This window comes from Lytechinus variegatus, chromosome 12, assembly GCF_018143015.1.
Source record: "Lytechinus variegatus isolate NC3 chromosome 12, Lvar_3.0, whole genome shotgun sequence".
Lineage (NCBI taxonomy): Eukaryota > Metazoa > Echinodermata > Echinoidea > Temnopleuroida > Toxopneustidae > Lytechinus > Lytechinus variegatus.
The window spans coordinates 32,802,868-32,826,828 of record NC_054751.1 but is presented as its reverse complement, the minus strand read 5'-3'; the positions used below and the strand labels follow the sequence as shown (position 1 = coordinate 32,826,828).

The 23,961-nt window shown below is 35.4% G+C and overlaps 1 protein-coding gene across 1 annotated transcript; it reads left to right on the top strand.

Moving 5' to 3' along the window:
* Window positions 1–1,657: 1,657 nt before the first annotated feature.
* On the top strand, window positions 1,658–23,156 carry LOC121424789 (pantothenate kinase 3-like). The gene is made up of 8 exons (XM_041620565.1): window positions 1,658–1,793; window positions 5,159–5,390; window positions 12,398–12,762; window positions 13,137–13,387; window positions 14,946–15,122; window positions 15,513–15,636; window positions 17,994–18,119; window positions 18,516–23,156. The coding sequence occupies exons 2-8, from the start codon at window positions 5,276–5,278 to the stop codon at window positions 18,705–18,707; spliced, it is 1,350 nt and encodes a 449-aa protein (XP_041476499.1). The 5' UTR covers window positions 1,658–1,793; window positions 5,159–5,275; the 3' UTR covers window positions 18,708–23,156.
* Window positions 23,157–23,961: the final 805 nt, after the last annotated feature.

Below are 23,961 nucleotides of genomic sequence, written 5' to 3'. Positions count from 1 at the left end.
GTTTAGTACGACCCCATCTTCTACACCTCGCGCAAATCGGACTCTAAACACGAAGTGTTGGGGCAAAAAGGACATCCTTTATAAAACATTTTAATTTTGTTTTATCATCCCCGCAAATTCGACCCTAAACACGTAATTTTCCGAGCGAAATAGATACCCTTTTTTTTCATTATTTTTGTGTTTTTGACACCCTTATCACGTTACGTACGTAACGTGTCCTATCGTGAAAAAGACATCCTTTTTACGTGTTTTTTTGGTCGCGCATGGTATCCACTCGTCAATGTAAGTGGCCCCTCCGGGGGCATATTTCAAAACTATCACTATCATCAGCTGCCTATCAGGAGTTCAATAGGCCCTATATAGCGAAGAATAAGTCGAAAAGGTAAATTTTCAAGTTATTCATATACTAGATGCATTTGTTCTAAATTTCAAGGGTTAGTCAACTCAGCTTTTTCCAAACTTGTATCGAAAGTCTGAAGTCATCAAAGCTTTTATTTTTACGCATGCAATTAAAATTTTACAAATCTGACCAATTAGCTTTATCCAACCTTTCCCTCAGCTGATTTATACCGATTTGTCTATATTGATTATACTTATAATATAACAATATAATCAAACGGAGGCTTTATATACAATATAGCCGGCCTTGTAGCCATTTTTGAACGTGTGTTCATTGTATTCGGGGCTTTATATATGCTTGATTTGGTATCTATATATAATTTTCAATTTAAAGTTGTGAATAAAACAAATTTTCGATTTAAAGACTAAGAACTAATCATCAAAAAAACAAATGGGGATTTTTTTTAAACGATTTTTCTAGGCGGTATGCCTATAACCTTTTTCAAGTCTGAATTAGCAAAGAATCGTGATTATTGCCCTGCACTGCCTACACAATATGGTATTGTAGATAATATATGCACAGGACAGGGGCAGGGGCGTTGGTCCATATCTGATTGGGGATTGCCTGGGGACAACGGTGGGGGAAAAAATTGTCAACAAGCTCTCGAAAAGACACTCATTTTGCACTCGGTCCGAAAAATTACGTTTCATACTTTTATGCCAATTAGGTTTAATGGTTATATAGCGCTTCCCAGTCCTTTCTAGATTTCCAACATTGCATAGAAATTTTAAAGATTTTGAAATTATATTATTGGGGGCCAGGGCAAATGGATATGTATCAACAGAGAAATCTAAATTATTGAGTGTGTGCACGGCGATACACTAATATTGTACATTCATATAGGCATCTTTTTTTTTAATTAAAAAAATTGTTTGGTTTGAAAAATCTCAAATCATATACAGGGTATGGTCCTATATGTTCGTGGAACGATTTTGAAAGGGGGAGGGGGTGAGAGGCAGGCCTGCATGGTGAACGGGGAATGGTATGCAGGTGGCTAGCTGCAAGGTAATGTCCCGATGCTATATTAATAATTCGATGGTAATCTCTACCCTTTTGTATTAAGTTTGTTTACTGAAAAAGGTTTGGGCGGCTGTGTGCAAGGTCTCGGAAATTATAAATTGCAACACATAAGGGGCTCAAACTAAGCATTTTTTTGGGGGGAGGGGGTGGGTATCATATCAAGAAAGCTAAAGAAAGCTAGCCCCACCCCTTGTTCACTGCGTCGATCGTGACGTCGCTTCCGAGTTTGTGACGTCAGAATAATTATCGTAAACAATTTGTTTGGCTGCAAAGTGATCGTGAGCGAAGGAGTCACGAGAATCTCCGATTATTGCTTTGGTCGACAGTGAAGGAAAATCTTTGTTTTCAGGGAATTCTACAGATCTATTTTACGGTCAGTTCTTGTCAATACTGAAAAATTTCAGTTTTATTTTTCATTTAAATCCCGTCTAAATTCAAACTTAAACATTTGTCTTACTTGTTGGCGATTGTGTACCGGTATCGCAATAATCACGTGTACGGTAACTCAAGGCGTAGCGCTATAGCTCTGTTGCATGCATGCACTGTCTAGTACTAGGCCGCTGTGTTCTTGAGCTGTGTGTGTAGCTGCCGCATGGCATGGGTGTCACGCATGAGTCGTCAATCGGCTGATAAATGGTCTGATCGGTGTGTGCAATGCAAAGGCAGGCTAGGCGAGGGTGTGTGTGTGTGTGTTTGTTTAAACCTGCATGCATTGTGTGTAGTGGGCGGTAACAGTTGTAGTATGGCAGTGTATCCTATTGCCGGACACTTTCATTTCAGTGCTTTAAAAATGACAACTAGAGGAAATACAATCACGAAAAATTATCACTTGCTATTCCAAATATTCTGAAAATCATGAATAGGATGAAATTATTTTATATTTTCCAACCATTTTCTTTGCACCGCACTTGCCGCATACCCCTCCGCGAAAAACAATTATTTTCGTGCGTGACAAATTATATTGTAATTCCGGACGCGCGCCGGACGGGTAAAAATATTCTTGATTATAATGATGTAAGAAAGAATTGGTGTGATTTTTTCGAGATTAATCATCTCATGAGTAAATTCTAAGTTTTTGTTTGCTTTCTTATAACGATTCTGATCAGATCTTTGTTATAAATTTGCGTTTGCTATTCCTTTTTTTTTTTTAATTGCGCGTTCGATATTGCACTTCCAATTAATGATGCTCGTTCATATCGTAAGACTCAGTCATCAAGTTAAGTTCTATCGATGCGCTGTCGATCATTGACGGCTCTCCAACACGGTAAACCTCGCGCACGGCCGGGGTACCGGGAACATTGAGAACTAGCCGTCGACGATTTAATCGATGGAGCGTACGAGATTGAAATTCGGCAAATCAGGTCCGTATTTCAATCAGAAAATAGATCAATTGGGATCAATTGTTAATGCCAAAACTGTGTTATATGTTATTTCAAGCATTTTCTGTCATTTTTAGAGAAAAATAAGGTAAAAGTTATATTTTCGCCTTGTTTTTGCAATCTCGTTCTTTGAATTGATCTGTGATATTGAACTGCGGAAGTCTTACGGTACGAAATTGATTTCCTACGCAGTTATATGCGCGTCCGGAAATATGATAGTGTCCGGTAATACAATACGTCACTATATGACTGAGGTATGATTTTTTTTAGTGGCTAGCTATGTATAGTGGATTAGAATATTAAACTTAGAAATAGAATTAGAAATACAAATTAAGGGTTTATATGTGATACTATATAAATGATGTTTATTACTATTTCTACTTTATTTAAAGTAATCAGAGATGTGCATCATGATGATACATTGTATGTGTGGAATGAAGTCCAAATTGTTTTTACTTTTTAAAATTTTGATTGAACTTTGCCAAATACTGGTAATGAAGTTTTGTGCTGATAGTAGTAAACAGTATAAAATGTATGGTGGTAACAATATATCTGTTCATACGCGTTTTCGATTTGATCAAATCGAATTGAGTGCAGTCGTGATGTTTGGATTGTCATGATTATAGCAAAGTGGGGATGAGATCATGTTTTATGGCTAGTCATATTTTGTTGAGATTTTGGAGTAATTTCTGTTGCTGTTCTGTGCATTTTGAGGAAAAATATGTTTTTCTGTGATTTTCCATTTGAAAAGCCACTTTCAAAGGCTGTTTCCATGAATTCGGTGAAATCGCTGAAAGCCTGAAAATCACTGTCATGTCCCTACATAATAGCGGGTATTATGGACAATGAGAGAAGGGTTATCAATATCACTTAGTGGCAAAAAAACAAGTGATTTACCAACAAGACTAGCTCTAGATTGGTTATCGATAACAGCACTATTTGGCCCAACAATAATCTCAGATAAGCTATTTTAATTTTCTTTTATTTGGAGAAAACATAGACTTGATAAAGGTGCAAAAATGTACATGTTTCTTTTTGCTGTCTTCCTTTTGAAATTATACATGAATTCCAATCATATGCTAAAATGTTGCATTTACAATTGTACACAGTAATATAGTGCTGGCAGGTAATTAATGCAGTCATTCACTGTACAAGTCATATACGTATAATTTGATAAAAGGGTTTGATCCTAACTTATATCGTGCAAAATGAAGCAAATAAGTGAAATATTTAGAGAAATCAGAGAAAACCACATAAGAATTGGAGAACTTTGTGACTTGATATTATTTAATATTTATCCTCTTCTTTAGCATTTGCAAACGCAGATTATGACTGGTGTGGCTAGAAACTGTCCCGAATCTATTTTTTGAAAAGGTGAAAATCAAAGTTATATATAATATTCCCTTCTTACAATTAGGATACTTCATAAAAGAATCCTGCTGAGCCCTCCGGGAATGGATTGAGAGTGTTGTGTTACATTCATGTATGCCAAATTGTAAATGTCATAATTACCCCCCCCCCCAAAAAAAAAAAATAATAATAATTTGAAACTACTGGGTAATAGGGTAAGCTGGATTATTGTAATACATATACACATGGGCATGAGCCTGGAGGTGTTGTTCGATTAGTGATTCATGAAAAGGTTTCATAAATTCCTTGATGATTCGCTCAACCTCTATGATTCATTTGGTTTCAAGGTTTTAACCACTTTATAATTGTGCCAGTTAATATTATCCTTCAGAACAACTGGTAGGTGTTTCATAAAGCTGACATTCGTAGAGCTACATGTGTACACACAACTTTACAGACAATGTGAACAATATGTGTTAAGTCATCTACAAAAGGGATGTATTTTGTAGCTGCCTAGCACCAGAAAGAGTCACCAGTCATTAGTGAAGTCATTCGTAACTTACGAACAGCTTTTTGAAACAACCACCCGGTTACCTACATTGTACATTTACATGTAGCAACTTAATTCAATTTTTGTTGATAGTTGGCTGTTCTATTACTTCAGTGTTCTGAAAGTAGACAAAAATGGGGTTTTAACTTTTTAATATAGCAATGTATATCCAGGGATATTGTGACTTATCAAAATCAGCTCACCTAAACACAATCAGTTTCCAAGACATCAAGGGACTTTATAGGATACACATTTTTTGGTCATATCCTTTTCTTTAGAATACTACATTGTACCTGTGTGTGTATATGCACAAATCTCCTGTATCAACATATTACAGCATGATCTTTAAATTCTACATTGTTTTCTCAACACACTGATAAATTTGCAAACATCATATCTGTATTGACATGCATTTCAGCTCTTATTTTCTAATTTTGTATCATGCCTTTGCTATCGTAGATTGAACTGTGCCCTGTGTGCGCAAACACTGCTGGTTGGCCCGGTCTCCGCCTACAAGCAACCTGCACGCAGATATCAAGCCCGGTATCAGCAAAGATTTGAGCTAGGGATCAGAGTATGTCTGGTGTAGAGGAGGAGAAGAAGGATACTGCCTGTCTGATTGAGAGAATGGCAGAAGCATTGGAACAGCAGGCAGAGGCCGAGTTGGGCCAGAAAGAGGCAAAAGTACCCCGTAAGTGAATCGTTCTTTCATCTTTGATCAGTTTTCCTTTGCATGGTGGCTGATGGGGCCAGGGAAAATTATTGTTATTTTCAGGGGGCTACTTTTTAGCTCACCAGCCCCAGTTTGCTACATCATATTACTGTTTATATTGGATCCTATTGAAATTTCATGGGGTCTCTCTTTTGATTTCCAAAGCTTTGCATCTTTCTTTGGGTGACCTTGCCGTGAGTCCACAAGTAGTGTTTTCCCTGGATGGTGTTATATTGAAAATGAGACTTTGCTAACTTGTGTGAGAAATCATATCCATCTTTACATGGTAGGATGTGTTTGCTGTGGACTTAACAAATTTTAGAGAATGCTTTAACACAAGTTCTAATTGGTGGATGTCGAGTGGAGTATGTGCAATATAGAGGGGTGTACGCAAAAACGTTCATGGTTGGATATGCATGTACTGGGACCCGTTTCATAAAGGACTTGTAACTGTTGTAACTTTGCCATTATGGCAACTACATGTACCATGGTAACAGGGCTCAGCAGCCAATCAAAATCAAGGTTGCCATGGTAGTTGCCATAATGGCAAAGTTACAACAGTTGTAACTCTTTATGAAACGGCCCCAGTACTGGTTCATTGACTTGCATGATTACTGATTGATGCAGAGTTTGGCTTAGGCTTGTGAATGATCTGTTTCTATTTCTTTTCTCATTTAAGCTGATAGTAATGGGTCTGAATAGGAGGGTGTTTTCAAACTAAGGAATAAAGATTGACCTTGGCATACATGTATTATAAGAACAAATCTTTACTTTTGAAATCTGCCTGAATGGCACATTTATCATGCATGAAAACTTATTCAGTAAAGTTTATCATGTGTATCACAATTTTAGTCTGGATTGTCTAGCTTCCATAAAACACTTATAGATTATGCAGCGCTACGTCATGAATGCAGTGTTTCAATAAAGACTGAAATCTGAATATTGTGTCATGTTGAGGCCTATTTTTCGTCACAGTCAGTAAAACCATAATTTTGGAATGATGGCTGACCTCCCTTCAAGTCAAACATGTAGTTATTGTGAAAATATTTGCTCCTAATTCTATTGTACAAATAGAATTGAAGCTCTGTACCGTGAAGATTCTTTCAAACTCAAAGTCTCAAACAAGTAGGCCTAGATAAAATAATTTATTCTTCATTAATGCCAATTCTGTTAAGAAAATGATAAATATAGTAATTTTTATGAAATTTATAACAAAATCAAGGAAAGTTATCATTGATTGCCATAAAATGATCCATTCTTATACTGACACAATAATGATTAGATTTTAGATTTAGAGTCTGTGCCAATGAATGCTAGTTAATGCAATACAATGTTATGTATTTTATTACTTGTAGGTACTACATGTACATGCACGTGAACATGTATTGTAAAACAAGTACATAAATATTTTTAGTTTACTGTTGCTGTATGATAAGAGTTGCACCAATACAAGTCTCACAGCGTTTATAGTAAAATTAGAGCAAATGTCGTTTCGGGAGAGTGAGTGTGCAGGGCTGCGGACGGGGCTGGTGAATGCGAGTCTGGACTGCGAATGCTAGTTGACCGAAAATCATTCGGATCGACTCTGCGTGATTCATGTCTTTATTAATGTTTCGTTTTAAACTTATATGATGTCATCTGCAAATATCATTGTTGAAGATATTTTGGGAAGAATTCTGCATTGGTCCCCGGCCTTTTTTTGTGTTTTGTGATCATGGAAAATACAAACGAACTTTGCTCTGTCATCTGCTAGTGCAACGCTCACCCGGCCAGCGCACACACCGTCAGTGCATGCATAGCGCATCGACGCGACGCGGCCGGAGCAACATTCCCCGCCATCAATATTCGATGCATCGATGATTCGATGTTCGATCGAATTAAAGCTGTCGAACACCGGTTTTCAAAATAATCGATATGACTCAGGCTTAACTTAGAATATAAACGTAGAATTGTTTTTATTTTATTATCAGATAAGTATTATTTATAGAGCAAATCGTGATTATCCAGTGCTTAAGTGTTCAAGTGGGTTCTCAATTTTAAACTTTAATCAAGTGTTGATTGTTGATATTATGTACCTGTACTCAACAAGATTATTTTTGTACATTTTCTCTATCAAAACTGAGATAAGAAAACATTATTATCTGCAAAATTGTTTGGTTGGGACAGTAATATTCAGTCTCAAAATGTGATATTTATAATTATATTTCACATCAGCTGCTATTTCTGAATACTAAAGGCTATGTAGGAACAGATCTAGGATAACATAAAACTTTATTAGGTTGCAGAGAAAGTTTACTGACTCCTTGTAAATTCAATGACAGCCCCTCCCCCAAGGTAATTTTCTCTTAAAAAGGATAAATTACCTTCGTAAAATCTAACAAGCAACTCAGGGAGGGGGTGGGGAGTCTGGGGACAATATTCCACTAATTCTGGGCTGACTAAATTTCAAGAGAATTCCCATATGCACCCAGCATAATAAGTGAAAGCTGTGTATCATGCAAGAATCAAGTGTCTTTTTATCACTAATTCTCACATTCATGATAGTCAAAATATTGTGAAACATTTGCTGAAAAGTTGCCAAAAAAGATGCATAGTGCATAGCACCTCAAATGTTTTGTCTTTTTAAAAAGTGTCTTTCTCTGCAATCCTTATTGTTTTGTCTACAGAATGTGAAGAGAAGTGATAAAAAAAGATGCTTGCAGATTCGCAGGATTCCTGCAAGTGCACCTCTGACTTTTAAGGTGCCTTGATACCATGAGTGCTAGATTGTAGCCTACAATTTTACTGGAATAACATATGTAAATATGTACTTGTAATGTTAACAATCAAAGAAATATACATGTATCTTTTTTGTTTGGTGATCATTGATTAGCACTCTGAGATATGGATGAGGAATTGAGGATAAGTATAAGGCTACATGTACATGTAGAATACCAGGCCATACCAGCAGCTGTTAAAACTGCACAGGAAGTTCTTTAAAATACCGGTACCCTCAATTTCACCAATTCCTGAGCTAATAAAGTGCTTTCACATGAGCGTGATTCCCAACAATTGAAATTCAAATTACCTGTGGCTTTTGATTTACAAGAGCCGTGAAGACAAATCTTTGAAAATTGTTTAAAGGAAACTTGTAAGAGAAGCAAAGTACAATGTAGTCAACAGTGTTGTCACTGCAGTGGCCAGTGCCTGTCCAAACCACAACTCAATTTCTCACAGACCCAATGTAATATACTACGGGCAATGTATGTACATTTTCCCCATGGACAAAGGGAAAAAAAATATATCTGAATGGTATTTTCAATTCTTTGAGTCTTCCTCAATATGTGTGTAGAATAGGCACTAGTGCAGAATTACTGCTTTTAGAATATATGCATACATAAACCACGGTTTTGGACTACAGATTCAAACCATGGCATATGATTTCAGGCTGTTGAGTTTAGCCAGAGTTTGACAATTTGTGGATTAGTTTACATGTAGATCAAGTGTGCACACTTGTACAGCTGTATAGAATGTGAACACATTAAATCACACTCATGTGAAAAGGCTGAATAAAGACTCTGCTCACGAGGAGGGCATGCAACTTTATCATAATAGCCATGATCAGTGGAGTTCACTTCAGTTCAGGGAAATGTTTTCGTATTTAAGCAAATAGTGATGATGGCTGACGAAGTAGCTCTGAGCCAATCAGATGCAAGGAATGGATTCTATTAACTAATATAACAACATTATTTTTGTTTCATGAAGTGCTCTCCAATTCGTTTGATTTTAAGCAAACATTCAAAGTACTTGTACCATCATTCCTCATGGCCATCGTTATTCGAAGCTTGACAAGATTTTTAAACTACTAAAAGTCTGACTTTTACCAGCAATCCTACACAGCATTTTTCACACTAACTTTCTACATATAGCAGCTCTTCCACATTTCCCACTGCAACTTTTCAAGAAAAAAAGGTGAATTGTGAGGAAAAATCATACTAAAATAATAAAGAAAGAACTGTCAAAAAATTGTACATAAAGAGCAACAAAGCCTACTGTTTGTGTGTGATGGGGATTTGATTCTGGATAAAATGAGTACATGTAATCGATTTGTATTTTCTTTTCTTTTTTTAATGGTGATGTGGGAAGACATCTACTTCAACATGAACATGTACAGTACATGACGTATGATTTACCCGTGATGTTCATGGTTAGAAATCATTTGTTTGTTCACCTGGTATATGACGTGAATCTATTGTGCTTGTTAATGTACCGTATTTGATTTGTAAATAGAATACCGTATTAGTGTTTGATCAGAACATGTACTCAGCAGTGAGATGTGAATTCAGAATGAGCTTACCTCACACCCAAAAAAAAATTAATGGTGCGAATAGAGCACATCTAATCTATGATGATGTCAGGGATAAGTGTCAATCATTTTTCCTTTAACTGCCGGGCATCCAACATGGTTGAAGTTGTAGACCCCATAATACTGCATTTCCATTTGATAGTAGTATTGAATTTGTTTTTTGAGGCCACAGTTGTTCTCCATTATTCATATTTTTTGCATTTACACATAAGATTGAATATTTGAATACTGTACTGTAGATCTGTGTATTGAAGGATTGATACAAGACACAGCCTACATTTCAGTGTTTAATTAATTTCTGAAGAAATGGAGTTTAATACAATGTACATGTACATGTAGAACTTGTTTCATTAGCCATACACACTTCTATGATTGGCTTTCCAGACAACTCCAATACAAATTCTGCATTTTCAACTCACTGAATTTAATATTCAATCTACATGTAAAATTTATAGCATTTGAATTTTGTGCTGGTACACTGTAGAAACTATATGGCACATGCTTCTTTTTTTTTCCTGGGATGTTTCACCACTTTCACAAAGATTTATTAAAGTGTGACTTAGAGCCGCACTTAAGGCTTAATTATAATTTAGTTGCGTGTGTTATTAAAGGCATAATTGCATTGGACAGATCATGCCAAGAGGATGAGTATTTCTGCGTATTAATCAATTAGATTGCGTGTTGCATATCATATATGCATCGGCATTTAAGTGCGACTCTAAGTCTTAATATTAAATCTTTGTGAAACACCCCCTGGCCATGTACATGGGATCTTAAATGTGAATGAACCATTTGGGGTATGACTATAGTAAATGTAGCAGTGTTTTTGTTTGTTTTTATAATCAGTATTTTCATTTAGAAATTTCCTAGAAATATTGTTCTTAGTGTGGGATTTGCAATTTGGAGAGTTAAACAAATTTCCTGGTTGATACATGTGTATGTACATTGTAAAAAAGCTTCTTGGAAATGATTTATATGTAACTAATAAATACACATCTAGCATGGTCAGATATGTACATTGTACATCTATTGTAAAAAAAAAAGTAATACCGGTAATTGGTCATAATTAATTTACACATTTCCTTAATCCAAAACTTGTCTAGTATTAAAGCATTAAAGTTATATTTAATTCTAGACAGGAAATGATTTTTCCTGGTACCGCATTGCACATTGCTTCATAATACTTTAAGTGCTACACAAGATTGCCTTTCCAACTCTAGACTGTACACAACCTAGGTGAAAACTTTACACTAACATTACAACCAGAAATGCTGTTGCCTAATCAAATTTGAGAAAATAATTCCATTCTAGATTGAAGAATTTATGAAATTAAACAACCCTACATCCCGGGGGGGCCACTTACATTGACGAGTGGATACCATGCGCGACCAAAAAAACACGTAAAAAGGATGTCTTTTTCACGATAGGGCACGTTACGTATGTAATGTGATAAGGGTGTCAAAAACACAAAAAATAATGAAAAAAGGGTATCTATTTTGATAGGAAAATTACATGTTTAGGGTCGATTTTGCGGAAATGAAAAAACAAAATTAAACTGATATATAAAGGATGTCCTTTTTGCCCCAACACTATGTGTTTAGAGTCCGATTTGTGCGAGGTTTAGAAGGTGGGGTCGTACTAAACCAAATAAGGTAAAGCCGACGACCGAAGGACCCGTAACAATAAAAAAATTCCTGCACTTGTTTAGGGGTTCATTTCAGGGAATATTTGCCATAAAGAGTATCGTTTTGTAACTTCTTATACTTATTAAGGGTAGGGTTTCACACGCCAATGCTTGTTAAGGGGTGCATTTTCAGAATATGGAAATTACGTGTTTAGGGTGCTTTTCAAGACCCCATGGTCGCGCATGGTATCCACTCGTGAATGGAAGTGGCCCCCCCCCCCCCCCGGGCCCTACATGTACATACATGTACTTCTACTTGTAGATTTGTTATGCCTAATAACGGCAATTGCTAATACAGGAACTTTGACTTAAACCTTAACATGCATTGGACACCGTTCTCTCTTTCTAAAACTAATACTGGAAACCAGTTTGTAAGATCGCTTTGCTAGCATTCCCAAAAGTGGTTTTCAAAATCACTTCACGTAAAGTGATCTTGTTGCTCTTGGAAACGCTCTCAGTGGGGGGACACGTTTCGTGCGAAATTCTACACCTGTTGTGTGGAGTAGTGTGCTCAAAATGTGCGAAGAACGGTTGTGTCCTCAATTGCGCTAAAAGTCTAAAACCAGAGGCGAAGCGCTCTTGAAAACTACATCACGAGGTGGTTTCCCAAACTGGTTTGGAAGATCGCTTTGACCATTCTCACTACGGGCTAAACTAGTTTCCACTAAACTGGTTTCCACTGAACTAGTTTTAGGAACGTAGTGAGAACGGTGTCTTGTGCATATGTACATTAAATATTTATATTGCGCTTTGCCGCTTTTCCATTGAACATGCACAAAGCACTTACAATGATATGACCAAAAAAAGGAAATTCTTCTGTCCAAGAAAATAATAAGGGGATATCTTTTTTTAGAAAACAAATTTTTTGAGCTTATTTTTAATACTTTAATTTCCCATTGGTATTTGATTGATATTAAGTATCCTTCGATTAATTTTCCTTTTTCTTTTGTCTTTCAGCTATGCCATGGTGCGGAGTGGACATCGGTGGTACCTTGGTGAAACTTGTTTACTTTGAACCGACCGACATAGAGAACTCAAACACTCCGACTGATGCAAGCGTAGAGCCAGGAACCCTAGATAAAATCCAGCGCTACCTGACGTCGACGGTGGCTTACGGAGAGACCGGTGTACGGGATGCCCACTTGCAGATTGAGAATGTACCAGTGCTAGGCCATCATGGGACAATACATTTTATACGTTTCCCAACGTACAACATGTCTCAGTTTTTGGACCTTGTTAAAGACAAGAATCTTTCTAGTGTGTCAAATACTCTCCATGCAACAGGGGGCGGGGCTTATAAATTTGAAAGAGATATCTTAGAGGTAAGAAGACACATCATTTAACTTTTTTACATTGGGTGGAATTTATTTTTATTTTCATCTTTAAACCATGATTTACTATTCAATAAGAGTGAGTAAGCTCATGACAGTTCAAGTGATGACAATTTAGAAAATCATCCAAGCTACATGTATATAACTTCCTTTGTCAGTATCTGTCTTACAAATAGGAGGATAGCCTCTATCTTTGTCAAAAACTCACTAAAACATGTAACTTTATTGCTTGTTTGGCGAATAAATGCCAGATTTTAGTAATAACAACCAGATTTTAGTAATAACAGAATTTTATATAAACTCAATTCTATTTAAATATATTCAAGATCTAATCTCTGAGACTTTTTTTTCACTTTCTTCTCCAGACTGTCAATATGCAACTAATGAAAGCTGATGAATTCAATTGCCTAATACGAGGGATCCACTTCATTGACCGATTACTTCCCAATGAATGCTACTACTGGAACCATCCCGATCCCTTAGACAATGAGGCCAGTGAGAAGGTCCCTTATGATTTTAAGAACCCGTACCCATATCTGGTGGTCAATGTTGGGTCAGGGGTCAGCATGCTGGCCGTCCGTTCGCATAATGACTTTGAAAGAGTCACAGGAACAAGGTAGGGTTTACATTCAATTGGTTTTGATGCTTCTCAGATAGTCTACTTCCGGTTCCATGACAATTGCTCCGCTGTAAATTCCACACACTAATGGATTGACCAACTTCAACCCTGGATGTAACACTGTACCCTATCCTAAACCTTACCCTAAATTTATGTACAACAAAACCATATTGCGACCCTAACCCTATATCTTCGACGAACTAAAGCCCGGAGTGATTTTCTTGTCACCCTAATTCATAGGCTCAATCCACTTGGTCTACTATCAGTGTGTTCTACACTACACTGCCCAGCATAAACGAAGTGACAATTAAAATTGACCTACCATCTCTGTCTCTAGTGTGATAAATGACTAATTCCTGATTTGACCCAATCTACATTTTTTCTTAAAGTATTAATTCGATAACCTTGTTTTTTGTTTCTCTCTTCATATTACAATGAAGGTTAATTTATACAGAAGTATTGTAATTACATGTTTGAATTTATTGCTATTTTGTGTTATTCCATGTAGGCACTAGCCATTGTGGAGAACCTCTCGACAGAATTTTCAATTCTTTTAGGTGATCCCCATGCATCGGCTGGTGCTAAATTTTACATTTCTTTTGTAATGTTTCTATTTCTGTCATGCTTTCTTGCCTGGAAATGAAATAAATGAATAAATAAATTAATGAAATAAATGTATAAATAAAGATTAAAAGATAGACTCATTACTCATGAGACTCCTGATAGACATTGGGATTAGACCATTCAGAATGAGACAACATATTAGGCTGTAGAAAAAGTGGTAGGAGATTAACCTTCAGTTTTCCAAGGTACATCCTGTCATTTTGGTTTTATGAAGGCTGAATAATAGATAGTCCTTCAGGAGACGAGGTTGATTAATACATCAGTATTAGTGATTATGAGTTCTACCATGACCCACATTTAAATGATAGTTTGATTAGTCCGTTCCTAGGGTCTAATTAAAATAACATCCAAGAGGAATTTACTTTGCCAGCTTTATTTCATCTGCAATTGGACAAAAGATTCTTCTGATTTTCATTACTAGGGTCTAAATGAAATATCATCAAAGCTGGACTTGTTTTCTCAAGAAAAAATTACCAGATTAGATATCTAGACAATTATAAATTCATTCAATCTTGGATCTAATTGAGAGTACAACAGATTTAAAATTAGATACCATGCAATCTGTATTTGAACAGTAAAGTCTATCTGCAAATGAATCTAAGTCTGTATAATAATGATAATAATAATAATGATGATGATGATGATGATAATAATAATAGTGATAATAAACACTAATAATAACAATGATAACAATAACAACAAGAACAATAATGATAATAATTCCCCAGTTGAACAACCTTAATAAGGCCTATGTATGGGTCCATTTCAATACTTTGTGGTTGGCTCTGCACGTGAAGGTATCAAGTCAATGAGATTATACATTAAATTTCATGTGTGGGTAGGTTCTTAAGCATGACTTTTATAAAGATATTTTTGAAATACCCATTGGAACTTAAAATTAATTATCTGTGTCTTTGTCTACCACCATCAGTCTTGGTGGAGGTACTTTCCTAGGTCTATGTTGCTTACTAACTGGTTGTGAATCATTTGAAGAGGCTCTTGATATGGCTGCTAAAGGAGATAACACTAAAGCAGACAAACTAGTTAGAGACATCTATGGAGGTGATTATGAAAGATTTGGTCTTCCTGGATCCACAATCGCCAGCAGGTAAATATTTCTTGTCTCTGTTCAAGTCGGATTGAGTGATAAATTCAAAGCCAAATAAATTTTGATGAAGAGCACTTAAAATCTACAAAGGGCATGAGATGAAAAATGTTCCCATTTGTATTGCATTTTTGTTTGATTAAAAAAAAGTTTTTGAAAATATTATTATCATTAAAGTTCTTAAATTGGCAACATGATTTTTGTGTCTAAATCTCTGTATTTCTATGCAAATTGGCAAAGTTCTATCTTGGAAACATTTTTAAAACACAAAAACAAACAAAAAACCGAATAAATAAATGAGCGAATGAATCATGGATGATTGAATGAATATGATAATTTAAACACATAAAGGAAGGGAGTAAATCCTCATATTTATCTTTCTTTTTATTTCAGTTTTGGTAATATGCATATCAAAGAGAAGAGGGAGGATGCATGCAAGTGTGACTTAGCAAGAGCAACTCTAGTAACTATTACTAATAATATTGGGTCTATAGCAATGATGGCTGCTATGAGAGAGGTAAGACTCTTTAACATTTTTTTTGGTATGATTTTTAATGGAAAACACACCTGGGGGTTGTTTCATAAAGATTTAAGTATGACTTAGAGTCACACTTATATTCAGACGCGTACATTACATGCAACCTGTACTTATTGATCAATACGCAGCAGTGCCGGGGCATATAAAGCGCGACTCGTAGTCATGTTAAAATATTTGTGAAACACCCCCCCTCCCCCCCCCCCCCCGGTAGGTCTTTTTTAAAAGCTGTTTGTAATTTACAAGAGACTTTAGGAACAAAAGGTGATCCATTCTTGTAAGTAAATTATGCGCACCAAATTTTTATAGGTTTGGATCAAGCTCCTAAGAAGGGATCACCAGCTGTGGTAGATTCACTAGTAACTTACAAATAGCTTGGTGAAACACCCACTAGCTCAATAAGCCAATTTATAATTACAATATTTGAAGTTAAAATCTACGATATCTGCAGGTTTTTGGTACTTACTGTAAATGCACTTAACTCATTGAGTGCTTCGTGCACGCTACGCATCCTACTATAACATGCCACACTCGTGCTCGCACGCCTACTATTGATTGCTTTGTGCTTGCATTGTTTCCTACCCTCGCCTGCTTCGTGCATGACTGCGCACATTCGGAATAACAATCATTGTTACGCCGTTTTGCATTGTATTGCGCATCGCATGCACGCCGTAATTAGCACTATTGTGTGCAGTGTGAACTCTGCTTTCTGACAGATAAACTTACTCATGCGGTTTACATTAGACTTTTTCGAGTATTTCTACATTTTTTACAAGATATGGCTCCGCCTCTGAGAGAGAAGAGACCTAGGTTTTTGATCCATACAAAACACTCCACAAAATGGAACTACTTGATACAACTCATATTTTAGCGGTAAAGATAATAACCAATCCACATATTGAGGACATCATTATAAGGGGTATGAAATTTCCTACAACTTTACTACACAATATTTTGTGGATAAACTAATCGTTAGAGAGTTAGAAGCAATTGTAATCATGACTAATGGAAGGAGTGAATACGACTCGCGATCCCAAAATCAATGTGGCACAGGGGGGTTTTGTGGCTGGCACAGGGGATTAGCATCGGATTAGCACTGTGGCATTGGCTTAGTAGTGTGCGTGGCATGTTAAGAGTTAATTTGTACACTCAGCAGTGTCCAATAATATATGTGCACTTTTTGCAAATGGTGCTAAGTGCAATTGCACACAAAATTTTTGCATTGTGAATTTGGGCCTAGAGACTTAATCAACAATGCAGATTACATATCTCATGATAACGCATTGTATATGCTGATAATTCATTTCATTAGATTTGGGTGATTACAGACTCAGAGCAGTTGAGTGTTGCATAAAACTTTTTACCTGAGAAAATTCAGGTATTTTTTACATGAGTTTTTGCCCTGTGTTAAAGTCAATGGCAGAAATCAAACTAACCTTAGTTTTCAGTTTTTACCAGAGTTTTCTCTGGTTAAAATGTTTTATGCAACACACTGCAGGTGTGATCATTGTTAGTATGATTAGCTAAAAGGACAAGATAAATACTGTATTTGTAAGTAAATATTTTGGTGTATAAATTTTTCAATTTCATTACTCAGATAGCTTGGCATATTATGAAAGCTGTGTTATATTGTACACTATGATATGTCCTATCAATATCAGTGTATTGTCAAAACTTTTGTATTCGTGATTTAAAGAGAAATTCCAGTAGTTGCAGTTAACACTGATTTCATGAGAAAGTCTGTAAAACAAAGCTTAATTGCCAGTATATCATCGAGGATCTAGATCTGGTACAGTTACATTAACTGGACTTTGTGAAATCTTGAAATCTACGCTGAAAAATGTTCACACCGAAAATCCCCAACACAGATAAGCGCACGTGGGACAATGTATAATTATTGCTTAGGGCGTCGGGCCCGACGCCCTACCCGAATCCCGTGCTTATTTGCTGATTTCTCAGCAATTACACAATTTCTTCCAGAATCCTTCGGCACATGCGTTTTATTTATACAAACAGACACTTTAGTGGTCATTTCATTGGATTCTGTACGAACTCATTTTGATATCGTTACCAAAACTAGCATTTACCTTTAAGTTTTTTAATATAAATAAACCACTTTGAATTGAATTGAGTTTTCTGGAATCAAGTTCACATTTTTTCTTTCAGTTGCTACAATGGTGATCTGCAGAAGCATATCACTTTGTTTCAATGTTAGACTAATTTTGTTGCTTCCAACAAAACACTTAATTGGTTAAATAATTCAAATGTACATTGCACTTTGTGATTAATGGATTAATGTACTGGATCGTAATTGATTGATATCTTTTCATTATACATAGGGTATAGAACGAATAGTGTTTGCTGGAAACTTCCTTCGGACCAACTCAATTGCACAGAAAATGTTAGCCTATGCTATGGAGTATTGGACCAAAGGAACAAAGAAGGCTCTTTTCTTGCAACACGAGGTAAAACAGCAGACCAGAAATTTATTGATTCTGAATGCTTCTGTTTTAATTTTTTCATTTTTTGTAGTTGCTGAGGAGGCATGTTGTGTGTGGATAATGCTTGTTAATACACTTTTTAAAAAGAACAAATATTCACCAGCAGAAAAATTTGATATAAAGGTTAACTACTTTTTTTGTAAATTATGTTCTCTTGTATTTGTAGTATCTGTTTGTTGACTTCGTTAACATATATATGTAGTTTTTCTATATAAATTCAAAGGAACTGTTGATGGGCTAGTGTCTCGAGCGTCTTCGGACGATGTGTGCACTCAATTAAGACATCACCTTTATCACACTTGTGATTGAGATTCCTGGATAGTTTCATGTCTTAATTCTAGTCTACCTTCCATATTCCAGGGCTATTTTGGTGCTGTTGGTGCTTTCTTAGAGAATGTTGGCTACACGGACGATAGGAGTCCTAGTCCTGACATGGAACGCAAACAGACCAAGACCCCTGTTATCTCAGAGTCAACCAGCAAGGAGCAGCTAGCCAATGGCAGTGCAGAGAACCATATAGAAGCAAGCACAGCAGAGGACGTCTCTCTTTGACCTTTGACCCTGTGACCTGAGATCAGTGACCTTCGTGTAATTCCAGTATGAAATCAGGGATATTTAGCGCCTGAGCTGATGTTTTTGTCCATGTTCGCAAGGTGCCAGTAGTGTTCAGTGAAGCTGATTTATGATTTGATTTCAGGATGGATAAATGGAAGATTTGGGTGTGGTGTTTCCATGGTAACTGGTCTTGAGATACTTCAGGTAGATTGGGTGGAGATATAGTCATGTGAAGGATGGAAATATGAGAATAGTTGGCAAGTGAATGTGAAAGATATTATTCAAAAGGGAAATTTCATAGTTTGTGTACTGGCCTCAATAGAGGTACAGCATATAAAATATTGCCCAAATTTTATCATATTGACTGAGATGCTGCCGAGGGTGACATGAATCTAATGAGAGCAATATAACACAGTCGCAACTCGTTCATAGCAAGTTAGTATTATTTTCATGTCAATTTCAAACAATCTTGGGCAAATGAATATAAAAAAAGAAAATGTAACAAATTTCACACACATTATTTAATTGATATGAATTCAATGATTGCATGTTGTAATAATACAGTTCTGTGTTTCTGCATCATTAGCCAAGCTAAATTGTAAATAATATTATTTAACGAAAAATGAATTTTTAAAAAGATGTAGTCAATGACTTAAAAATAAGATGAATTAAAGATTAATATTGAAATAATTATCAACTCACAGTAAGGTGGTTATTGTAAATTCAATTTTAGTGAGTAAAATTATTTGTATTTCATCTTTAATGATGATGGTATCATTGAATGTCATTTGATGAACCATTATCATTGTACTTCAGAGCAGAGTGGAGTGTTAGGTTTACAAATTCCCAATTTTAAGAATTATCAAAATGATTTTATCAGCTTGTCCTTGAGCTGTAGTTATTGTCTTGTCATGTGGACAAGGTTGTGTGGTCTAGTGGTTAGAGCATAATCGCAAGGTTGTGAGTTCGAATTCCCACTCTGCCATTGTCTCCACTTTGATAACAAGACCCGAAAGTAATATCTGTCGTCCATAAGGTCAGCCAATATATCTGATTAACTTACACCTAAAATGTTTCCCACATGTATGTAATTGGTTATATACCAGCTTGGCATTTAATTACCAGCAAAAAGCTGTCCTGCCGAGTTCCTACAGGAGTTACCAGAAACAGAAATAGAATTAATTACCAGATTCTTTGAATATTTTTTTACTTTAATAAAACAGTTAGGATGTGGAGGATATAAATGTAAAATAAGAAAAAGAAGAATTTTTACCAACAGATTGCCTTAATGTTAGATACCAGGATGAAAAAAAAAATTAACAGCCACTTTGCTTTTGTAAGATCAGAAAGTTGATACTTGAGTGATGATAACATTGTATCTTGACCAAAGATTTATGGGCTTCAGAAGAAATTCTTCCTCTTCCATCCAAAGTAAAAAAAAAAAAAAACAATTGTGATCTTTTTTGTAAAATTTAGTTGTAATCCATTGTGCAGTCAATGTTCTGTTCCTTACATTTGTACAACAGTATAAAACTAAATGTTGTAATGACAGAAACCCTTTTTTCAAGTATTCTATTCATAAATATTTGTGCAAATTGCAATTTAATTTATTTTCTGTGGTGAAAGTAGGAAGTAGGTTAAATTCATCTTGCAAACTAATTCTTTGTGCATTGCTCAGAAATCATTCAGTCTCTATATAATATAGTATCCTGTAGCTTATTCATAAAGAATGACCTGGACATTCCAACATGTAAGTATATTTTTGAAGCAATATTTCCACTGAATCATCATTCATGATGGAAGGAATTATCAGACACAAAGACACTGACACTGTCAGCGATTGGCTTGCATGCTCATTTTTTATTTCTTACTCTAAATGCTGCTATATGTGAACATCACCATCCATTCAGTGATGTTAAGAATTAAGATTTTGCTTTGAAGTTGTACTTACTGACTAAAGTAACAGAGTCCATGATGATTGAGTCCATATGGTGTTTTGGAGTGTACATTGTATCTTTCATCCGAAATCTTTGAAATAGTCTGAATTTGAAATAGACTATAAATGTAGTCACTTGCTCAAATCATGACAAAACTGCCAGTTTGTGTAATGTAGACTTCTGGTGTTCAGGCCCTACTCCAATCACTTCCTGTCTATTACATGTATTTATGATTGTATTTAAGATTGAGCTAATGGACCGATTGTGGATTCATGACATATTGGACTAAGTCCGTTGTACTGCCTTGTTATCCCCACCCCCTTCCTTTTAGGTGTCATGTCTTGTGACAATCTTTATTAACGATTATTGTATAAAAACATAAGCCTTTCATTCTGTTGAATGGTTCTATGAGTGTCATTGTATTCTTGGAAATAAAAGTAACTAAATATAGTATATAATATATTAATAGAAGTTAAGCCCAGCTACTTATTGACAGCTGATCTTCAACATTTGAGGAGATGCATTGTTTATTTCTATAAGTCCTTTCGCAAAAGGTACATCCAAAATTTCTAAGTGAATTCTCCATATAGGTGTCAATGACAGTATTTTTATGCATAGTTAATGCTTTTTTGTTTCATCGTCATAATTCAAAATGATTTTGATTTCTTCTTTCAAATTTGCACAAATATATTGATGCATTTTAGAATGTTCTTTGAGGGACCTAATTATTACCTTCTAAGGCCTAGTTTTGCACACTTTACTACAACAATGCACTGCATGCCATATTTCAAAGCATATTCATTTTTCTAGTGATCTGTCATTATGATGGGAATCTAGGTGAATGTTTATATTCTTTCAGCTCTGAAGTTTCAAGAAATGTTTATAATGAAAGCATAAATATTTATTAATCATTAAATGATATGTACCATCATTATGATGTATATGAATGATACGCTAAATTATTTAAATTTATGTTTGAGTTTCAGCAGTACATATACAGAGTTTTAACTCTTAGTTTTATTTTATACATTCATGTATCTATATTTGTTGTTGTTTTGTATACTATGTTTTATATATTGACACATTTTAATTTTAATAGTGTTTAACAGGGTTTAAGGTCATTGAGTTTTCCTCAATTTCATTTGATTTTCATCAATCTAAAATTTTTTTTTTTTATTCATCGATCTATCCCTCATGTTCTGAGATTACTTGCCTAGGTAGAATGGGTGACATTATTCTTCTATACAACATCAGAAAATTGGGAAAACCATTACTGACTTTATGTTGAATCCAGTTTTGTAAATTACTTAAGTAGCCCAAAGGCTTTCAAAATTGTCCTATTGAGAGATTACTTTACGTATTTGATGGTTTATTTAAAAAAAAAATTGCATAGCAAACTATGTTATGTTCCACAATGCCAATACTTCTTGTGACTGCTACATATCAGAACATGCACTGCATACATCATTAACATAATACGGGAGAGCATGGAGCTTTTCTGTAGATGTTTGTAAGACATCTTTCAAAGTTTTTGTTGAGAACAACTTTTAGAAATTATTTTTCAAGTACTATCTTGCCAAGTGTGTGAGTTATTTTCTTGAAGTCTGGTAGCTAGCTCTTGATTCCCTTCCTTCATATTTTCAAACCATGGCAAGTGCACCAAAACAAACACACAAAAACTAGACTTTATTATTATTATCATACAAGTAGTCATATGTATGGGCATTTCCACAGTGGGAGTCCATTGTTGGGATCATCTATTGAGATAGCACCAAACTAATGGTATTACTTGTGTGATTCTGACCTAGGCTCTATTATGGATCGTTATTGAAACATCACTTGCAAACCAATTACTCTGTCTTGTGCCTACAGCTACCCATTGCACTGGGTTCTGTTTCCTAAAGACTTGTTATAATAACAAATGCATTATTTCTACAACAAATTTGCAATCAGCCAATTAAAATTGGTGGATTTCAGTAGCTTTTTAACTGTTATTTCAAATTTGTCATATTATAAGTTATATGAAATGGGCCCCTGATGTTGATCCCAGAATAAGAAAAAAAGCCATTTACATGTATTGTAGTAGTTTCCGAATGTCATGGTTGTGTTCAGTCTTTGTGAAGTGTGTGGATGCAAGTAATCATATTTCTTTCATCATGATTGATTGTAGTTCATCAGAAAGGACAGGAATTCTATGTTCTCATGGTTTTGATAGAAAATCCAGGTTGTTGCTCCTACTGAGTTGTAAACTGTTGCTTTTTAATAATTTTTATCAAGATGAAATTCTTTCTTGAATTACAAAGACATATCCAGACATTGCAGAAAGATGAGTATTGAATATGGTGATGTTATGAAAACAGCCAATTGACAAGTACAAAATGTTATTACAGCAATATGTGTTATAAACGTATAATACACCATTATGATAATTTGTAAATGATAATGAAATTCTTCCAGATGTTTGTTCGAAGGAGAACTTCACCCTAAATTAATGCTGGTTTTTCTAAAAGTTGAAAAAGAAGAGAAAAATGAAGGTTTGATAAGAATCCATCAAAGAATAATGAGTTTATCTTTATGGCCCGAATTCACAAAGGTGGTTTTGAAAACCCACGGTTGAGTCCATGGCTTATTCAGCTTTCCGTTATGGATTACGCTTATTTTACCGCGTATATTAAAAAAATGTCCAATGCTGATGAGCGCTTTTGTCACAGTGCGCAAATTTAACGCCTGTTGCCGTGGTTTTCCATGCTATTTTACTCATGAGTCCACTCTTCAAACAGTGGACTCATGAATGAAATAGCGTACTTAACCATGGTAACAGGCATCAAGCATGCATCAGCATTGGACATTTTTTATACACGCGCTAAATTAAGCGTAATTTATACAGGAAATCTGCATATACCATGGATTCAACCGTGGATTTTCAAAACCACCTTTTTTAATTCGGGCCTATATGCTCATTGTTATGTAAGGTCACATTCAACCAGTTCCCCAATATGTTATTTGACACTATAATATTCCAGCTTCAGAAAAAAGTTTACCACTTTACACAACGAACGTAGAGGGCTTCAACACTTTTCAGGAACATTGCTGGTGTTGCTGCCCTCTATATTCATTGATCTTACATGTACATTCAGTGTCATTACACACATTATTTCAGGGATGATTCTGCAAGAAATATATTTTCAGTCATCACGAATGACTCGGACTCTGAATTGATATAACATGTCATTGTGGCAGCTGCTTGTACGTGACATCATGAAATGAAAAATTACAAAGGCTCTGTTATTTAATGGATTTTGTAAATTCTTTGT

Excerpts from the sequence above, each read along its gene's own strand:
- LOC121424789 (XM_041620565.1), top strand. The coding sequence starts at position 5,276 with ATGTCTGGTGTAGAGGAGGAGAAGAAGGATACTGCCTGTCTGATTGAG. Across the intron at positions 5,391-12,397 it reads GAAAGAGGCAAAAGTACCCC|CTATGCCATGGTGCGGAGTG; the intron begins GTAAGTGAATCG and ends TTTGTCTTTCAG. Across the intron at positions 12,763-13,136 it reads TTGAAAGAGATATCTTAGAG|ACTGTCAATATGCAACTAAT; the intron begins GTAAGAAGACAC and ends TTTCTTCTCCAG.